This window comes from Apostichopus japonicus, chromosome 2 (genome assembly GCF_037975245.1).
Source record: "Apostichopus japonicus isolate 1M-3 chromosome 2, ASM3797524v1, whole genome shotgun sequence".
NCBI classification, from domain to species: Eukaryota; Metazoa; Echinodermata; class Holothuroidea; order Aspidochirotida; family Stichopodidae; genus Apostichopus; species Apostichopus japonicus.
In genome coordinates, this window is record NC_092562.1 from 29,119,317 (window position 1) to 29,138,244 (window position 18,928).

An 18,928-nucleotide genomic window follows, 5' to 3' on the forward strand; every position below is an offset into this window, starting at 1 on the left:
GTCATTTCCTGCAATCTTAGGGAGTATCTTTACTCAAAATTTTTCTGTACGCTCCGCGCCAACCTGTGGTGGCGCTCCGCTTAGATAGTGTCGAAAGCGCCCCTACAGACCATTCTTGCCCCCCCCCCTCCGACCAATACCCCTAGCTCCGCCACTGCCCTTACTACACTCAAAAACGTCTTTGCGTGTACACTACGAGTATAATAGCTAACACCATCGAATATACAAATTACAATGTTTTTACAGACTTTTACGTGCAATCTGAGAAATTGCAGACTTGAGACCCATATTTTAGGGCTAGGTATTCGCAGCATAAAACACACGGGAAGTGCCGTTTCCGGCCAACTAGGGGTTTGAAATAACCCAAAATTTTCTTGTTCGCTCCGCGCCAACTGATGGTGGCGCTCCGCTTAGATAGTCTCCACACATTAGCCCCCCAATAATTTGTCCGTTCCGCCGCGCCTGCCCCCCCCCCCATTGCTTTAAAGTATATGCGGGAGACATTTAGTTCCTCTCTCTCATATGTAATTCTGTGCTTTAACGAGAATACGAGCAGAGAAAGATTTGTTTTCTTCTACTAAATTTTTGTTTGATTAAATCCGTGTGATAAATTTCCGAAATTCGAATAAGAGGGTGCCGGTCTGCAAACCTGACGTGTTCATTGCAGGATTATTGGTTCTATAATATGTCAGTTTGGACGTATGTTCAAACCACTGATCTGTACAGATCAGTGGTTCAAACTGATGATTTATAAAAACTTTGCTCGGATGAAAGTGGCTTGCATTTTGAGAGAAATTCAAGAAAAGGATGAACCATTCTGTTTCTTTTTACCTTAACGTCTCTTTGATAAATGAGTGACCAATGGGACTTTGCATGATGTCTATACACTATTATTAGCTGGTGTTATGGCTTTTTGAAGATGACGTAGTGGTTAGTTTTGTTTTATACTACCTCTTCCTCATTTCTTTCATTACGTAATATAATAAAGTGACAAACTTTCTAGAAACGGTTCTTATTACATAGGCCTAAATGATTCAGAAATAACTTCGTTGCATGATAATATTTAACATATTGGTGTATTAAATTCAACATAGAACGGAAGATCGGGACTCATTCAACATGAACATTCTCAAATCGACAGTGAGTGAAATGTGTCAGTAAACACAGTGATACTGTATGTGATAGGCCCAGTTACACGAAAATAACTAGGCCTAGGCCTATAACCTTTTCTGTGCGTTTACTGTTCTGCCTGCTCTTGAGGCATTTTGATAGTGAGTATTCGGCCGTTTTCCGGATGCATAGCAGTATATTACACACACTTGGTCGATCAATATAAGCAGACCTGCAATTTGACAGTGTAACAGTCCATTGGAAGAACATGAAATTCCATTAGCTAGGGCCTAGGCCTACAGCTATACCGAAACAATATATGTCGTTAGCACACATACACATGTACATAGGTTCGTATCGACATACCATTCCACCATAGGTTTGGATCCTTTCTGTCATGGCGGAAATGCTCGGAATCTATTGCGTAAAGGTACTGTACATTTAAGGAATGGATTTTACACAGAAATGTTTCGGTGAAACTTTTTTGATTAGCGTGTAAGGATAGGTACACCGTCTTCAAATGTGACGGTTCACTGGATTTATAAACTGAAGTAGTTTTGATTGTTAATTCAAAGACTTATTCTTTTGTTGATATAAATGACTGCTTTTGTGGATTTTGCGGGCCTAGGTAGTGTGAAGCAAAGCAATATATAGTGCATATAGGCCTACAGTGCATCCTAAATAATGTGCTCTTTCCTCCATACAAAAGTGCTTTACCCCCCATCACAGTAACATGGCGGAATGGCACTTTTTCTATGGCGGAAAGAGCACATTTTCTATGGAGGAATGTACCGATGGCTGAATGACACATCCCCCGTACAATATAATGTATGTATGTATGTATGTATGTATATGTGATCTTCCCGCAATAATACAGTACAGTGATGAGGATTGGTTCTCCCCATTTTAGATGTCATTTTTATACTATTACTAGGCCTATAGTACCACTCTCACAGACTGTAAAGTATGTCTGGCATGGGAACACATTCCCAATGCAAACAAATTGTGACTGCTTTATTTTGGAGCAATTGCAGTGATTCTATTAAAACCTGTGCATATTTTTCCTGTTTTCAGTTTTCTCTGTTCAGTACCTGCTGTTCATTAGCAGGATATGTTTGTAAGGGCACTCATTGCATGTGCACCTACAGTACATTGAGACTCACTCTCTATGTGATGTACGTAAAGCAGGGTGTCACATTGTGTAGTCATTCTATTCTATTATACTGTATCTATTGTGTCTAAAGTACCACATGTGTGAGAAGTGTGCAGTGCAGCAAAGCGCTTGAGTGTGTTTTACGCTGATAATATCCAGGACAAAGAATTACAACTTATGCATAGGGGCTAGTCTAGATACCTCTGAAGTTCTGTATAGCAATCCACTTATCACACGTATGATACTGTACATGCATATTAAATAAGTAGTGATTTTCAAAGTTGAAAACCTGTGTGGTAAAATATGTATCCTTCATTACAAAATCTTAAATGGTACTAACTACTAAGTAGACGTCACAGTACTAATACCAGTATCACACAGTATTACTACAGTACTAGCTCTTGACAAACCAGAGTTTCTTTCCAGGTTGTCGACTCAGTTCTATCGCATTGGTATTAACAAACATCACCATACTAATACCAGTATCACACAGTATGAAATGTTTTATGTTGCAACTGTTTTAACTTGTGAACTGATATCACAGCTTTTAATGTATGTCAAGATTCCCTTCTGATTTCAAGAATTGAATACAGTATTAATACTCTTTTTTTTTCTCTCTAAATTCTGTTCAACCTTCAGCAGAAGTTTCTGATACCTGTGTGCAGACAAGCTGTTTCAAGGCATTTCCAGACAATTCCAATTGTAATTGAACAGACAGTAAGTAAACCCAAGACCGATGAGAGTTCAGTTGGTGGGTTGGAGGGGGAGGGGGGGGGGGAGGTCACAGAGGCTACAACACAGGGGGGGTCATATGTCAAATCTACAGATTGCTGTTGGTTGACCCTCTCCAAATTATACCTCCCTCTTTTTTAGCTGTCAAAGACACCTCTTTTTCACTTTTGGTTTAACTTTAAAACCTCAATGATTATGAATAAAGCTAGAACCCTGAAAAGTGGTAAATAGTAAGAACTGAGATACCTTATGTGAATGTAAGAATAGTTAACAGCCCTCATCTGGCTATGTTGGGGATAATTCGGCAGCAAAAAACATTCATTATACTGAATCGCAGCATGAAATACTGTAGCATCTTCTGAAAGTTCTGAGTTGCATAACTTAACAGTGTAACACAGGAAATCATTTTTTGTGTTTGTAGTATCTGGATAATACATACTGTAACATATTTGACCTTTGCAAAGACACTATGCTGAAGCAATACTTCAGCAATGAATCACCAGAATTGGCTGATTTTTTAGCAAGGAAAATGAAGAATTGAATATGACTGCATTTTCTCTTGGCCTAACTCCACAATACAATATTGGAACATACTTAATCTTTGTTCGCCATTCTAAACTTTATAAGTCCGTGTAATAGTAGGGTTTTAGAATGTGAAATTGCTGAGAAATAGTTTGTAAACATTCAAGAAAATGCCAAAATATCATTTGGCCGTCAAATTGCAAACACCAGCGATCATATTTGAGCAGAGCATTTTGAAAGCAACAGGATGCTTATGTCATGTTGCTCTAATCATGCAAGTAGGGAGGTAATTTTCGGGGGGAAATTGTGAACTACAAACTTCTCCAAACTCTGTTGACTTGATATTGAATGGCAAGGGGGCTGGGTTCAATTTATTAGAGCCCTGAGAGAATATGGAGGCGGTTCAGGAAAATAAGGGATGAAGAACAATGTACTTTCATTTCCCTAGTCGACTTTCAAGAAGATGAAGGCAGAAGTGCGAGCTTTGACATAATTGTCCACAGGACCCCTATCTGGCTTCCAGGCCTCTACCCTCACCTTTGAGAGTCTTTTGGTATTCAATATCAACCTACATACCTGTCAGATGATGTAAACAATGAATCAGGCAGTAAGCACTGAATATTTTCAGGAAGATTTTAATCCACAAGAAAAGTATCAGTTTTTCCCCAATTCTTACGTTTTCTTTGAATATGACTAAATGAGAAACAGCATATTTTATGAAGTTACAGGTCAGCGTATCTGAATATTACGTCAAGTGGCCTGTGAATGTAATATGACATCATGGATCGTTACCTGAACATTTTGCAAGAACTTTGACAGATTCTCTGTTGTTGCGTGATATGATCATGATCAAACGAACTGAGCAAAGAGTGAACAATACCGAGCAATCTACATAATTTATGTGATCATGGAGGTTGGTAATCATCTCTGGTATCATTTGTACTCCAGGTTCTAACTGTGTCTTTCTTCATTGATTTAGTTCTGGTTTCTTTCTTGCCTGTTTTCATTTTTAGGGAAGAGGTGAAAGAGCGTATGACATATACTCCAGATTACTGAAAGAAAGGATTGTATGTTTGATGGGGCCAGTAAGTAAACTTTATTTAATTGTACTCCATATTAAGGAAAGAAAGGATTGGCTGGGGCCAGTAAGTAAAATTCATGCTCCAAATTATTGAAATAAATGATTGGCTGGGGCCAGTAAGTAAAATTCATGCTCCAGATTATTGAAATAAAGGATTGGCTGGGGCCAGTAAGTAAAATTCATGCTCCAGATTATTGAAATAAAGGATTGGCTGAGGCCAGTAAGTAAAATTCATGATCCAGATTATTGAAAGAAAGGGTCATGTGATGGGGACAGTAAGTAAAATTCTTAATCCAGTTTACTGAAAGAAAGGATTGTGTGTGTGATGGGGCCAGTAAGTGAACCTCATTTAATTATATAATCCAGATTATTGAAATAAAGGATTGCATGGGGCCAGTAAGTAAAATTCATACACTAGATTACTGAAAAAGGGGTTGTACGTGTGATTGGGCCAGTGAGTAAAATCATTTAATTGTACTCCAGATTGCTGAAAGAAAGCATTGGATGTGTGATGTAAGTAAAATGCATTTAATTTTCTCAGCATTTGGTACTGATGTTCAGGTAAAGTACACCATATCCAGACTTGTCAATTGTGACCAAACAAGCCATTTTGACTTGGTTTGAAATAGATGACATTTTCCACATTCAATAAGAAGTTTCCATTGTCATATTTTGCACTGTCATTTATGATGTTCAATGGTACTTTTACTGTGCCGTAGCCAGTAGATAACATTGTCCAGATCATAGGAATATTAAAAACAGCTGGTTGGCTTTTGATACAAAAATACAGTTTGAGATGTCCACTATTTTTTACAATTCATTTAAAATCTTGAAAATATCTGTCACATTTTAAAGCAAAAAGGATAACCTAGATAAATTTGTTTTGGTACAGTTTACCATCCAAAAAGGATGACACCTGTGGATTAGTGGTGCAAAACTTGCAAACTAAATATCAGATTTGATGTTAGTGCTATCAAGACTAATGGAACCTCCACCCATGGTCTTGGTTTTTGGGCACTGCCGTAGTGCCAAACCCTTTACTTTGGCTGGATTCCTGTCCCTTTGTGGTTAATGTCCTTCACAATGCGGTGGAATTGTTTTTGGTACAAGTCTGCTAAAACACTTAGGTTTCAGCAAGTCTGCCCAATTAATAAGATCTTGAAACAAATGATTATGTTAGATTGAGTAAGGAACGATCATGTGAATACAGTGGACCCTTCATGACCCTAACAGATTTAAACAGCCCAGGGGCTTTCAATTGTTGGAGGCAGAGACTCTGCTCCCACCACTGCTTTCTCCGATCGCCAACCCCCCCCCCCCCCTCTGCCCTGACATCATTTCTCTCATTTATGGATCCATGTTCTTTTTTTCCCTTTCTTTTTCATAGGTAACTGATGCTATGGCTAGTCTTGTGATTGCCCAGTTACTGTTTCTGCAATCTGAAAGCAGTAAAAAGCCAGTTCACATGTACATCAACAGTCCAGGTCAGTCTCTTCAACACTAAACCTCTCTAATGATTGGCTCCATTTATTTATATCTATATAGAGGTCACATGTACATCAACAGTCCAGGTCAGTCTCTTCAACACTGTACCTCTCTAATGATTGGCACTTTCATTGGCTCCATTTAATTATATCTACTGTATACAGAGGTCACATGTACATCAACAGTCCAAGTCAGTCTCTTCAACACTATACCTCTCTAATGACTGGCTCCATTTAATTATATCTAGATACATAGGTCACATGTACATCAACAGTCCAGGTCAGTCTCTTCAACACTAAACCTCTCTAATGATTGGCTCCATTTAATTATATCATATCTATACAGAGGTCACATGTACTTCAACAGTCCAGGTCAGTCTCTTCAACACTAAACCTCTCTAATGATTGGCTCCATTTAATTATATCATATCTATACAGAGGTCACATGTACATCAACAGTCCAGGTCAGTCTCTTCAACACTAAACCTCTCTAATGATTGGCTCCATTTAATTATATCATATCTATACAGAGGTCACATATACATCAACAGTCCAGGTTAGTCTCTTCAACACTAAACCTCTCTAATAATTGGCTCCATTTAATTATATCTATGCAGAGGTCACAATTACATCAACAGTCCAGGTCAGTCTCTTCAACACTATACTTCTCTAATGATTGGCTCCATTTAATTATATCTATACAGAGGTCACATGTACATCAACAGTCCAAGTCAGTCTCTTCAACACTATACATCTCTAATGATTGGCTCCATTTAATTATATCTAGATACATAGGTCACATGTACATCAACAGTCCAGGTCAGTCTCTTCAACACTATACTTCTCTAATGATTGGCTCCATTTAATTATAACTATACAGAGGTGATAAAAGCAATGTTTACATCAAAAGCAGATCTTAAAATAAACTCAGTTCTCTATGTACATTAGCAAAGATTTCCCCTGACCCCTTATCATATCATTGTTAGCCATTAACCAGCCAACTTTTGTTCTTGCTTTCTTTTGCCTGAATTTCCTATGACATCATCAGACTTGAAGTTTAATCATAACAGTCACTGCCCCTTTATGTCATTTTATCTAGGTGTTGTAATTTTTTAGTGAGAGGTGGTGTACAGTAACTCTGATAAACGTAATCAGCATATTTTCAAGGGCAACTTTGCCACATTTATTGGTGGAGCATAAGAAGAAAGCCAATCTAACCCTCATTGGTCAGGTTTGTGATGTAATGGGAAGTTATAAAATACCACAAAATAGCTAAAAACACTTTGTATTCACAGCTTGCAAGATCTCATATCTTATTAAGTCTTCTGCGATCTGTTAAACTCCATGACTAAATTATTTGATGTTATAATTGACATTAAATTCAGAGAAGATTTACTATACCCTGGAGTATATTTATTTGTGTACATAACAGTTTATGACGTCCATACAGACCTATAGTATCACCCACTCAGGAAACAGATACCTTAAATAAATGTTTCCCTTCTACACTAATTACGCCCACTCACTGCTGGACAATCTTATTTATCAAGGAAATGTTATAGTGCCCAGCTAACAAAACCATGTTTGTTGAAGATCAAAATATACATGCACACAAACACACACAAGGAAGTTTACACGGTTTGATGTGGACCAAGTTGACCTAACCCAATTGTCGTAAATATGGTAGTCAAGGAGATGTAGCTGGATTTTTAATGCAGCATGTGGGATAAATATTTGAAGGTTGTTTGTCATGAAAATTCCTTTTCCAACATGAGTCATGAGCGTCATCAAGCATCATTCCAAATAGAACGGGAGAGTAAAAAACGGTTGAAACATTTTATGTTTGCTTTCAGACTCGTTCTAATTTTGTACTCTATGAAAAGTGTCCGGCAGACAAACTGTTGACCATGGAGTCACTTAATTTGTTTAGCTCCATGACCTAATTTGTTTCCTTAAAATGCCTAGGCGAGTGCCTTTATCATGATTGGAAACAATTGGGTACAGTTACTGTTCAAGCTGTCTAGGACCGGGCAAGTCTTTACCTTGGCTGGTGAGAAACCTGCCTCCTACAGTAGGCTAGCAGTATGTCTGTCAGATTAGCACACTCTGTGGGATAATTGTACCGGCATGTGTGGCAGTAGCTCATTGATGAGAGCTGACCTTGGTAACTCATGCTAGCATCCTCTCTTTACTGTACCTTCCTTAGAAGAACAGTATCCTTGTTTTAGCTGGTAGTCTATGATTGGCATTACCACATAAATCTATATGCAGATTACAGAGATGTTTGCCTATTGTAGTGTGTGATAGGTCGATGAATGGTTATCACACTTTTGAGTACAACTACTTGAATTTGCTGACTGGTGGCAAAATATCACTGATGTTGTAGTTGCCAATTCATAATTTCTGACTTGCACAACTCCATAACATACTTTAATATAACAAAGCAGAGTTTGCCAGGACCTGGTACTTCCTTGTGCATAGTATGGTTTCCCTGCAGTTCTTAAAGTAAGGTGTGCAACAGTAAGTGGTAGTCATAAAGATGAAAGTAAATTATACATAAATATTTTTCAAACATTCATTTGTTAAAAATGACTAACTTTTGTTTTTTGCAAATGCCACAGTGACTTTGATAGATCAAAGATTTTATAAAAGTGAATAGATGTTTAGGAAAGAAAATTCATTTTTGGATGTCAACAAGTGCAGAATGCCAGTTACCAAGGAATGTAACGTGTTAAAAATCAAACTATCAATCCAGTTTGCATATTAATAAATATTAAATCTCTAATTTTATCTCCGTTCAAGAGATTGATAACTTTATTCTCAGCAGTCGGGGATCATAAACAGCTGTACAGTTTATACCCCCGTCCATGTTTATCCCTGCTCAGGTAGTTATAACTCCCACCAAATTTAAATAGCAACCATGTTAAAACTTGCGAGGAGTTTTCAAAAATTGTTTCCCTGAAGGTATTTAAGAGGTGCGTAAAATTACTGTCTCAAGAAGGTAAACTTCATATAGAGGATGGAATTCTTTTAACTAATGACTTTTTATCTCTTTCATTTTCCTCGCTGATGGTTAATGAATTCAGGTGGGCTTGTCACAGCTGGGTTAGGCATATATGATACTATGCAGTACATCCTACCACCAATTGCTACTTGGTGTGTTGGCCAAGCATCTAGTATGGGTTCACTGCTCCTGGCAGCTGGTACTCCCGATATGAGACACAGTTTACCAAATTCTAGGATAATGATCCATCAACCCTCAGGTCAAGCAGTGGTAAGTAGTAGCTTTAACTCTAGACGGAACTAAGGGTATATATATATGCAGTCTTCATGAAGAGAACATTTCAACAGAATGTTCCTACTTTAACTGCAGCAGTGACAAGCATCTTTAAGTCGTGATGAAATTTAGAAATAATTGTAAGCAATACTACAGTGGGAAATGTTTCCCCGAAAGGTAATGAGGGCGGTATTGAAGAACTTAACATGCATAGACTCCGGATGTGTGACCTGATTAGTTCACTTTGGCTTCGGCTTTGAGTACAATGTTTCTATATGCTGCTGGTGTTAATAGTAATTACGACTTAAGAGATCCGCATCACAGTCACTGCCAACATTGCAATCCACTGTCCCCCTCATAATTCTCACAAGGTTGGTAAGAGTGATGTCATAGTGCTCCCTTTGGAGGAAACCAAAAAGGCAAGCTTCACAGAATCCTCCCTTGGAATTACGCCTGAGTATCCTAAGAGGAGAAAACATGGTCCTCACAACCAATAAGCTGCTCTTGCAAATAAACATTTCTGCAAGCAATGGAAAGCTTGTTCGGGTTCTTAAACTTTGCAAATGGGTTGTTATGGCAATAAGATAACTGGCCATGCTGACATAGGCAGGACTACTTATAGACCAGTTGCATGTTATAGTATTTGTCAGTGAATCATCAATGTGATGTACTAGCTCTTCGATACCTACTGTAGAGAAACTGCAGTTGTATAAATGTTGAGATATTCCTAGAGATTGTGAGTAGAGCAGATGAACTTGACTGAGCTTTGGCGATCTGTAGAATGCATATTTGGAAGATTTGGTATTGTCATTACTGTATACGAAGAACCATAGGGTAGTTAATATAGATCTGTGTTTTCTGGGTTTACCTGTAATAAGGAAATTCACCTACATCAAACTAGGATTTGCATATCACTTAAATATGTAAAACATCACCATTCCGAAAAATTTGTTGAGACTTTATTTCCTGATTACATGTAAGCCAGTTACAAGGTTAGCCTTTTGTTATTACCAGGTTAGCCTTTTACCAGGCTAGCCTATAATAGTAAGCCTATTACCAGTAGTGGATCCAGAATTTTAAAGAAGAGGGGTTGTGGTCCTGGGCTTGTAGAAGGCATCTTCCCATGTGCAGGGGATTCTGGGAATTATCTCGCATAGAAAACGTAGACAGATGAAGATTGACAGTCAAGGTACTGACAACATAGAGTACAGGGAAACCTGTAAAACTATCAGGAAGAAGATACGTGAGGATGTCAGAAACTACAACACCAAAATGATACATGACACAATAGAAAACAACAGGAGTATTAAGAAAACCAACAAGAAGCTTGGCCAGGGAACAAAGAAAATCAATAAACTTTTGGACTCAAATGGGCAGGAAACAACAGACCAGGATGATATTCTGCGGAGAATAGAGAAATTTTATGAAGAACTATACCAAAGCAATCAGCAAACCAGAGACATAGATGATTCTCAGGAGAAAGTACCCAAAGTTGAATGCTGGGAAGTAGAATATGCTTTAAGCCAAATGAAATGGGGCAAGGCCCCTGGACAGGACAACATAATGATGGACACACTAAAAGAAGCAGGGGATGCAGTTAATAAGGAACTGGCAAAGCTCTTCACAGCTTGTCTTCACCAAGGGAAGGTTCCTCAAAAGTGGAAAGATGCCAACATGATAATATTGCACAAAAAAGGAGACAAAAGGGACTTGAAGAACTACCGGCCCATTAGCCTTCTATCCAATATATACAAGCTTTTTACAAAGATTCTGACAAACAGACTGGAAAGACTTCTAGACGACAACCAACCAAGGGAGCAGGCGGGATTCAGAAGAAATTTCTCAACAATAGATCACATTCATACCCTCAACCAACTGAAGGAAAAATGTCAGGAGTTCAATATACCTGTATGTGTCGCTTTCGTGGACTATGAGAAAGCTTTCGATTCCGTTGAAACCTGGGCAGTGCTCGAGGCACTGAAAGAGCAAGACATCAACCCTAACTACATCAAAGTAATCAAAGACATCTATACTGGCAGCACAACTACTGTTAAGTTACACAAAGAAAGCAACAAAATACCAGTAAGGAAAGGAGTGAGGCAGGGAGATACCATATCTCCAAAGCTCTTTACTGCATGCTTAGAACACATCTTCAAAGACATTAATTGGGAAGATAAAGGTATCAATGTGAATGGGGAGAAGTTCAACCACCTCCGTTTTGCTGATGATATAGTCATCATAGCTAACAACTTCAACGAAATGGAGAGCATGCTACAGGACTTGGACATAGCAAGCAGGAAAAGAGGACTGAAAATGAACATGAAGACCAAAGTATTGGCAGACCAATCAGTTAAACACAAACCAATCATCATTAATGGAACAGAATTGGAACATGTATCTGAATACATTTACCTGGGACAAAGGTTCACTCTCACCGAAAGGAATCAAGATAATGAAATAAGGAGGAGGATCAAAGCAGGGTGGCAAGCATTTGGCAGATACAGCCACATCATGAAGGGCAATCTACCGTTATGCTTAAAAAGGAAAGTGTATGACCAATGCATTCTCCCATCAATGACATATGCATCAGAAACATGGACACTAACAATTAAAATGGAAAGAAAGTTAGCAGCCGCACAACATAACATGGAGAGGAGTATGCTTAACATAACATACAAAGATCACAAAACCAATAAGTGGATAAGGGAACAAACAAAGGTACAGGATGTAATGGAAGTAATCAAACATCGTAAATGGACATGGGCCGGCCATGTCACTAGAAGGGGAGATGGAAGATGGAGCACGATAACCACTGTATGGACACCGCTTGACGGGAAAAGGAACAGAGGCAGGCAAAGAAAGAGATGGAGAGATGAAATACAGAAATTCTGGAATGAAACCAATTGGTACACACATGCAAGGGAGAGAGAGAGTTGGAGATATCATGCTGAGGCCTTCATCCAGCAGTGGATCGACAATGGCTGAAGAAGAAGAAGGAAATAAAAAATTCTGTTAATAACTTCTTCTGGATGTTTGGTGGAAGAAGGGGTGGTGAGGTGGATGGATAGGGGGTATGGAGGGATAGGAGGTGTGGTGGTGGGAGTGCGGGGTTGAGGGAGAGGGACAGAATTCTGCATCTGGTTTAGAGTTACTACCCTTTATGGTGTTTCAATAAGTATCAGGTCAAGGCTGAATGTATTTCTTCATATGCCTTTAACAATGAGTTAGCCTTTATAATTTTACATATTTATGATTCCAACTATGAGTCTTCAGTACAGAGATAACATAAATAATGAGCTGAACTGTTCTTCTTTAATGTCAGGGTCAAGCAACGGATATTCAAATACAGGCAGAGGAGATCATCAAGTTAAAGAAACAACTGAATAACCTTTATGTCAAGCACACAGGGCAACCACTTGATGTCATAGGTAAGCCAGAGTTGGGTAAATTATTGAGTAAGCACTAGAGGGAATTATCATTTTCTACAGGCGCGTAGCCAAGGGGGGGCTAAGGGGCAGCCGCCACCCCCCCTTGAGTATATATAAAAAAAATTTTTTTAATGTTTTATGATATCGCTAGTACTTTGAAAAGAGAAAATGCTAACATGCAACTTACCTGGGAAGTGCCATTTCCAGCAATCTGGGAGGCATTTTCAGCCAAAATTTTCTTGTATGCTTTGCGTCAACCGTGGTGGCGCTACGCTTAGATAGTTTGCAAAGCCGTATTTACGGCTCTGATAGTTTGCCTACATTTTCGCCCCTCCTTTGGCATATTCCTGGCTACGCCCCTGATTTTCTATATCTCATAATTATGACACAACATGTTACATGAAATATTTATTTATGGTAAGAACTATGAGTCATTAAACAAGATGGGGGGGAGGGGGGTGGGGATGGGGCATAGAGGGGAATGTAGCCAATATGTCAGTGGAGTGTATTCTCTTAAAGGAATTGCCAAATTACAACACCATCGGTATTTGTGAGAATAAATTTTCCTAATTGTAAGGAATTTTCCTCAAGAAGCACATCAGTGAAGAAATGTATACTTAATATGCAAGTGCTGCAGCTATGGTAACCACTTATATATATGCCAAGTGAAAGAATTAATGTGAGCTTCGAGAAGACTATGGCAGTAATATACTGTTAAATGTAGCAGAAAGGTTACCAGACAATAATGAGCTGAATCACCATGGAAACGATTTTCTTGACTAGAGTTGCATGATTTTAATGTTTGACATTAATCAAATTTGAATTTGATTTCTATAGTTCCTCTGCTATTTACTGAAGAGTAGATGATTGTTTCGTTAATTATCCTCCTCCTTTAATTGACCTGTTGTTGTTTACAGAAGCTGCGATGGAGAGAGACAGTTTCATGACTCCAGAAGAAGCGAAGGAATTTGGTTTGATAGACAAAGTACTGGAACATCCTCCACTGGTTAATGAACAGAACAATACAGACAGTAATTAGTAGGAATGTAACGATTATCACACTTTACAAACTTTATGGCTTTTCTGGAGGACAGATGAACGACTTTTGAAGTACGCTCTGGCGGAGATTTCTCTCACCGAATCGACTATAAATGAAATAAAACGCAGGAAACCCGACAACACATTGTCAGTTTCTTTAATCGGGATCCTTAAAGCAGCAAGCAGGGTTTCATATAGCTTCAAGAACTAACCAGGAGATGGACACATATCATGGACAGTATCAATTAGAAATCATAGTCTAAGATTAAATTCAACTTTTTATCTGTGTAAGGCGTAACTATATTCGTTTACTCAGCCAAGAGCTGTCACAAATATCAAATGTTCTCACAAGTATGGTCTATGGGATGAACTTAGCCACGCCAGTGTTGCACATTATGCTTAAAGGCATTGAAGACTCGTCCCAAACTGTGTGCGGCCATCAGAAAAAGTTAACTTTCTGTTGCTTGCAAGTGACCTTTTGTTTGTGTCGCTACAAAATGCAGACAGTAATGAAACGTGATACCTTGTTATCTTTAGCTGGACCTGAGATGTCCACGCTGCTATGCACACTGTGTTGTGGGTATTAACCGCAGCTGTATGTACTGACTGTATGTACACTTGTGTCTAATTACCGACAGTAGCAAGCTGTGTGTGTATTTTCTGGGATCGATGGTGGTGTCTAACACTTTTGTTACACCTCATTCAAAACTAGGTCAGATTACCGGCATCAGACGTTTCTTTTTGCCAAGTCTTCACACTTATAAGATGACTGACATTTTGGTCAAAAAAGATGGAGGAGTTATAGTCAGCAACTTCACTGATTTCGAGACTCCTACCCATTCTAGAGTGAAATCCCTTGACCCGATATTCAGGTGAATTTAACCAAAGAGATGACAATGGTCCTATCTTTCTGCTAGAACAATATCATGGTCCTTCCTATTTACACATCCTTGGTCAATGTCACAGGGGCAATACCTGGTTCCTTTCTGGTACTAACAAAATTCCCATCATTGTCCATTCTTTAAATTAAAGACATTACCGTTGCCCTCCCTCTCTAGAGACAACCCTGTTTTCTTTCATTCTCACTTATTGCCTTCTGTAGTACTGAAGTATGTACATTGGTTGTCCTTTATATGATTTTGAAAAGGTCCTCCCACCTCCCCCCCCCCTCCTCCTGTGCCAATTATGGCTTCCATCAACACAAACCTCTGATATACAGGGTAATGACCTCTTACTTTCAAATATTTAAATGATCTCATTCAGGTTTATGATATCTTAAGGTAAACTATTTATTTTGCTGATTAGTTTCTCGATTAATGTAAACCAACTTTGTTTATTCAAACACTAAGTATCCAAATTTGCTGTAATTAATGACTTGGTGAGATAATATGTTGTAATTTGCAAAGTATTTGTAAAGTACTTGTTGGTATAATCAACCCCTAACCTTCACCACTGCGAGGCCATGTTGCAGTACTTGTTGGTATAATCCACACCAAACCTACACCACTGTGAGGCCATGTTGCAGTAATTGTTGGTATAATCCACACCAAACCTACACCACTGTGAGACCATGTTGCAGTAATGGTTGGTATAATCCACACCTAACCTACACCACTGTGAGGCCATGTTACAGTAATTGTTGGTATAATCCACACCTAACCTTCACCACTGTGAGGCCATGTTGCAGTAATTGTTGGTATAATCCACACCAAACCTACACCACTGTGAGGCCATGTTGCAGTAATTGTTGGTATAATCCACACCAAACCTACACCACTGTGAGACCATGTTGCAGTAATGGTTGGTATAATCCACACCTAACCTACACCACTGTGAGGCCATGTTACAGTAATTGTTGGTATAATCCACACCTAACCTTCACCACTGTGAGGCCATGTTGCAGTAATTGTTAGTATAATCCACACCAAACCTACACCACTGTGAGACCATGTTGCAGTAATGGTTGGTATAATCCACACCTAACCTACACCACTGTGAGGCCATGTTACAGTAATTGTTGGTATAATCCACACCTAACCTTCACCACTGTGAGGCCATGTTGCAGTAATTGTTAGTATAATCCACACCTAACCTACACCACTGTGAGGCCATGTTGCAGTAAATGTTGGTATAATCCACACCTAACCTTCACCACTGTGAGGCCATGTTGCAGTAATGGTTGGTATAATCCACACCTAACCTACACCACTGTGAGGCCATGTTACAGTAATTGTTGGTATAATCCACACCTAACCTTCACCACTGTGAGGCCATGTTGCAGTAATTGTTAGTATAATCCACACCTAACCTACACCACTGTGAGGCCATGTTGCAGTAAATGTTGGTATAATCCACACCTAACCTTCACCACTGTGAGGCCATGTTGCAGTAATGGTTGGTATAATCCACACCTAACCTACACCACTGTGAGGCCAAGTTGCAGTTATTGTTGGTATAATCCACACCTACCCTACACCACTGTGAAGCCATGTTACAGTAATTGTTGGTATAATCCACACCAAACCTACACCACTGTGAGGCCATGTTGCAGTAATTGTTGGTATAATTCACACCTCACCTACACCACTGTGAAGCCATGTTGCAGTAATTGTTGGTATAATCCACACCTAACCTACACCACTGTGAAGCCATGTTACAGTAATTGTTGGTATAATCCACACCTAACCTACACCACTGTGAAGCCATGTTACAGTAATTGTTGGTATAATCCACACCTAACCTACACCACTGTGAGGCCATGTTACAGCAATTGTTGGTATAATTCACACCTAACCTACACCACTGTGAAGCCATGTTACAGTAATTGTTGGTGTAATCCACACCTAACCTACACCACTGAGGCCATGTTGCAGTAGTTGTTGGTATATTCCACACCTAACCTACACCACTGTGAGGCCATGTTGCAGTACTTGTTGGTATAATCCACACCTAACCTACACCACTGTTCAGCCACGTTGCAGTACATGTTGGTATAATCTGCACGGTACCTACACCACTGTGAGGACTTGCATGCAAGTATTATATTTCAGGAACATATCCTGATAGTTTTAATTACAAAGTTTATTTTTATGTTCAATTCTGTGCAGTATAAAATGGTGTAGGGAGGAAATGTTGACGTTATTAATATGACTCAATTAGACACGGAATCCCCCTTGGAACATTTTCCTATTAATGGTAATGTGTACCAGCCTTTCCTTATACTCTGTTGTATTGTTTATAACTCTGCTAAAATGTTAAAAGGCAGATCAAACATCTACTTCCTTCCTTCCTTATTTGTAAGAGAGAAGAAAAGTTATTTGCTCAGCGACTCAAGTCCGCTGTGAGACATTTAATGAAGTTCTCACGTTACATCTTTATGAAAACAATTTCCAAGTTCTTGAAACTCAATACTGTTCTTTCTGCAGCTGGTCACATTTCAATCAGTAACACGTAGTCTGCAAACTTTTGTTGCTATTCCCATCCAATTTATATATTTATGGCTGCAGAATTTAGAGTTCCTAAGTTCTGTATAAAGTATTCCTTCTTGTTATCTATCAAGTCCTTGTTAGGTATCAAATCATGTTAGGTATTAAGTCATTTCTTAGTTACAGTATCAAGTATTTCTTGTTCTGTACAAATGGTAAAACCATCTGGTAAGCAAATCACTTCTTTCATAAACAACTTCAATCCATATTGTTATCTGCATATTTGTCCCAGAAAAGTTACATGGGGCTCTGGAGGGGGGGGGGGGCAGAGTTGGGAGGTGATGTTAGGTCCAAGTTTGTATCAAACAGATCTAGTTTGAAGTACAAAGAGAGCATCCCTTTTACCTTTTTCATCATGAAGCAAGGTTCTGCACACAAGGGTTGGAAAGCCTCTCTGAATTTCCAGCAAACATGTTTGCTAGCACTGGTGATTTCTTGTAATAGCACTCTTGTAACACAAGAGTAGTTAATAATGAAAAGTACAATAAAGGTCTGTTAAATTGAACGTTGTTTTCTTTCTTCCTCCTTCGCATAGGCGTACGGGACCATTTCAGTTTGGGGGGCAGAACTTTTTGTGCCCGAAAGTTCCCGTGACACTAAGCGGAGCGCCACCATCGGTTGGCGCGTAGCGTACAAGAAAATTTTTGGCACACAATGCCTCTCAGATTGCCGGAAACGGCACTTCTGAGGCCTTGCAAGTTGCATCTAAACATTCTTTATTTTATAATCTCACGTTTTAGAAATTTACACTTCCCGAAAAATTTGGTAAATTAGAAGAAGAAAAAATGGTTACATCACTTTGAAGGGAAAAATGGGACAGTATTTTTTAAGCTCCTATTTAGTTACCTTATTTATTATTTTAACACAGTACTCAGCTACCTCCAGAAAAACATGCATTGTTCAACGACACGTAGGCAGGATAATGTCGCTGTGTCGGGTGAGACTGCAATTTGTCTCACAAAAAAAGTATAAAATATATATATGATAAACCTGTACTTCCCCCCCCCCCCCCAACCATCCATGAAAAAGAAAATGTTTCTTATATACACTCATGTTGGGGATGTCCAGATCAAGGGCGGCGGAAGCACTTTTAATCTGGGGGGGGGGGGGACCGACATCAAAGGGCACTTTGCAGAAATTCGATTGGAATGATACAGCCTTATAATTAATACCCTGTATAACTCTTATTTTATTATCTTATTTCCATCAACGCCCCCCCCCCCCCCCAAAGGAAAATATGCATACTAGCACTGCAATATCCAATGCGCAAATTGGGAAACAAGGAACAAGTTTCCTTTTGAGACAAAATGAGGTGAAATCATGCTAGTTGCTAATGTAGGAATCTTCCGAATTACAGTTTTTTTCTTGTTAATATCTTAACAAATTTTTTTCCATTCGAAATAGCTTTGAGTTTGACCCACAGAAATTCATTAAAAGTCACGGGCTTGGCCAGGATTTGCAAAGTTGTATGCACGACTATCTGAGCGGAGCGCCACCATCGGTTGGCGCGGAGCGTACTAGAAAACTTTGGTTTTACAAACCCCTCAGATGGCCGGAAACGGCCCTTCCCGAGCGTTCATTCTGGTTCCCTGGCCTCTTGCTAACTTGAGGCACCTCA

At 39.1% G+C, this 18,928-nt stretch overlaps 1 protein-coding gene across 6 annotated transcripts; it reads left to right on the top strand.

The window, feature by feature from the left end:
- The first annotated feature begins 933 nt into the window (after nt 1–933).
- On the top strand, nt 934–17,815 carry LOC139955072 (ATP-dependent Clp protease proteolytic subunit, mitochondrial-like). Of its 6 annotated transcripts, none has more exons than XR_011788339.1 (8): nt 1,190–1,540; nt 2,903–2,980; nt 4,531–4,602; nt 5,986–6,082; nt 9,169–9,356; nt 12,682–12,787; nt 13,705–15,225; nt 15,285–17,815. XR_011788339.1 is itself a non-coding variant. In XM_071955109.1 (7 exons), exons 1-7 carry the CDS (start codon nt 1,120–1,122, stop codon nt 13,824–13,826), a joined length of 684 nt encoding a protein of 227 aa, XP_071811210.1. In that variant the 5' UTR covers nt 934–1,119; the 3' UTR covers nt 13,827–17,815. The 6 variants fall into 6 exon arrangements, 4 of the variants coding, with proteins under 4 accessions (XP_071811210.1, XP_071811211.1, XP_071811207.1 ...); XR_011788345.1 differs by having other exon boundaries at nt 16,741–17,815; XM_071955109.1 differs by lacking the exon at nt 1,190–1,540 and adding an exon at nt 934–1,140 and having other exon boundaries at nt 13,705–17,815.
- The last annotated feature ends 1,113 nt before the right edge of the window (nt 17,816–18,928 follow it).

Coding starts and splice junctions, on each gene's coding strand:
- LOC139955072 (XM_071955106.1), top strand. CDS start 1,508: ATGGCGGAAATGCTCGGAATCTATTGCGTAAAG. Junction 1,541..2,902: donor TCGGAATCTATTGCGTAAAG/GTACTGTACATT, acceptor TTCAACCTTCAG/CAGAAGTTTCTGATACCTGT. Junction 4,603..5,985: donor TTGTATGTTTGATGGGGCCA/GTAAGTAAACTT, acceptor TCTTTTTCATAG/GTAACTGATGCTATGGCTAG.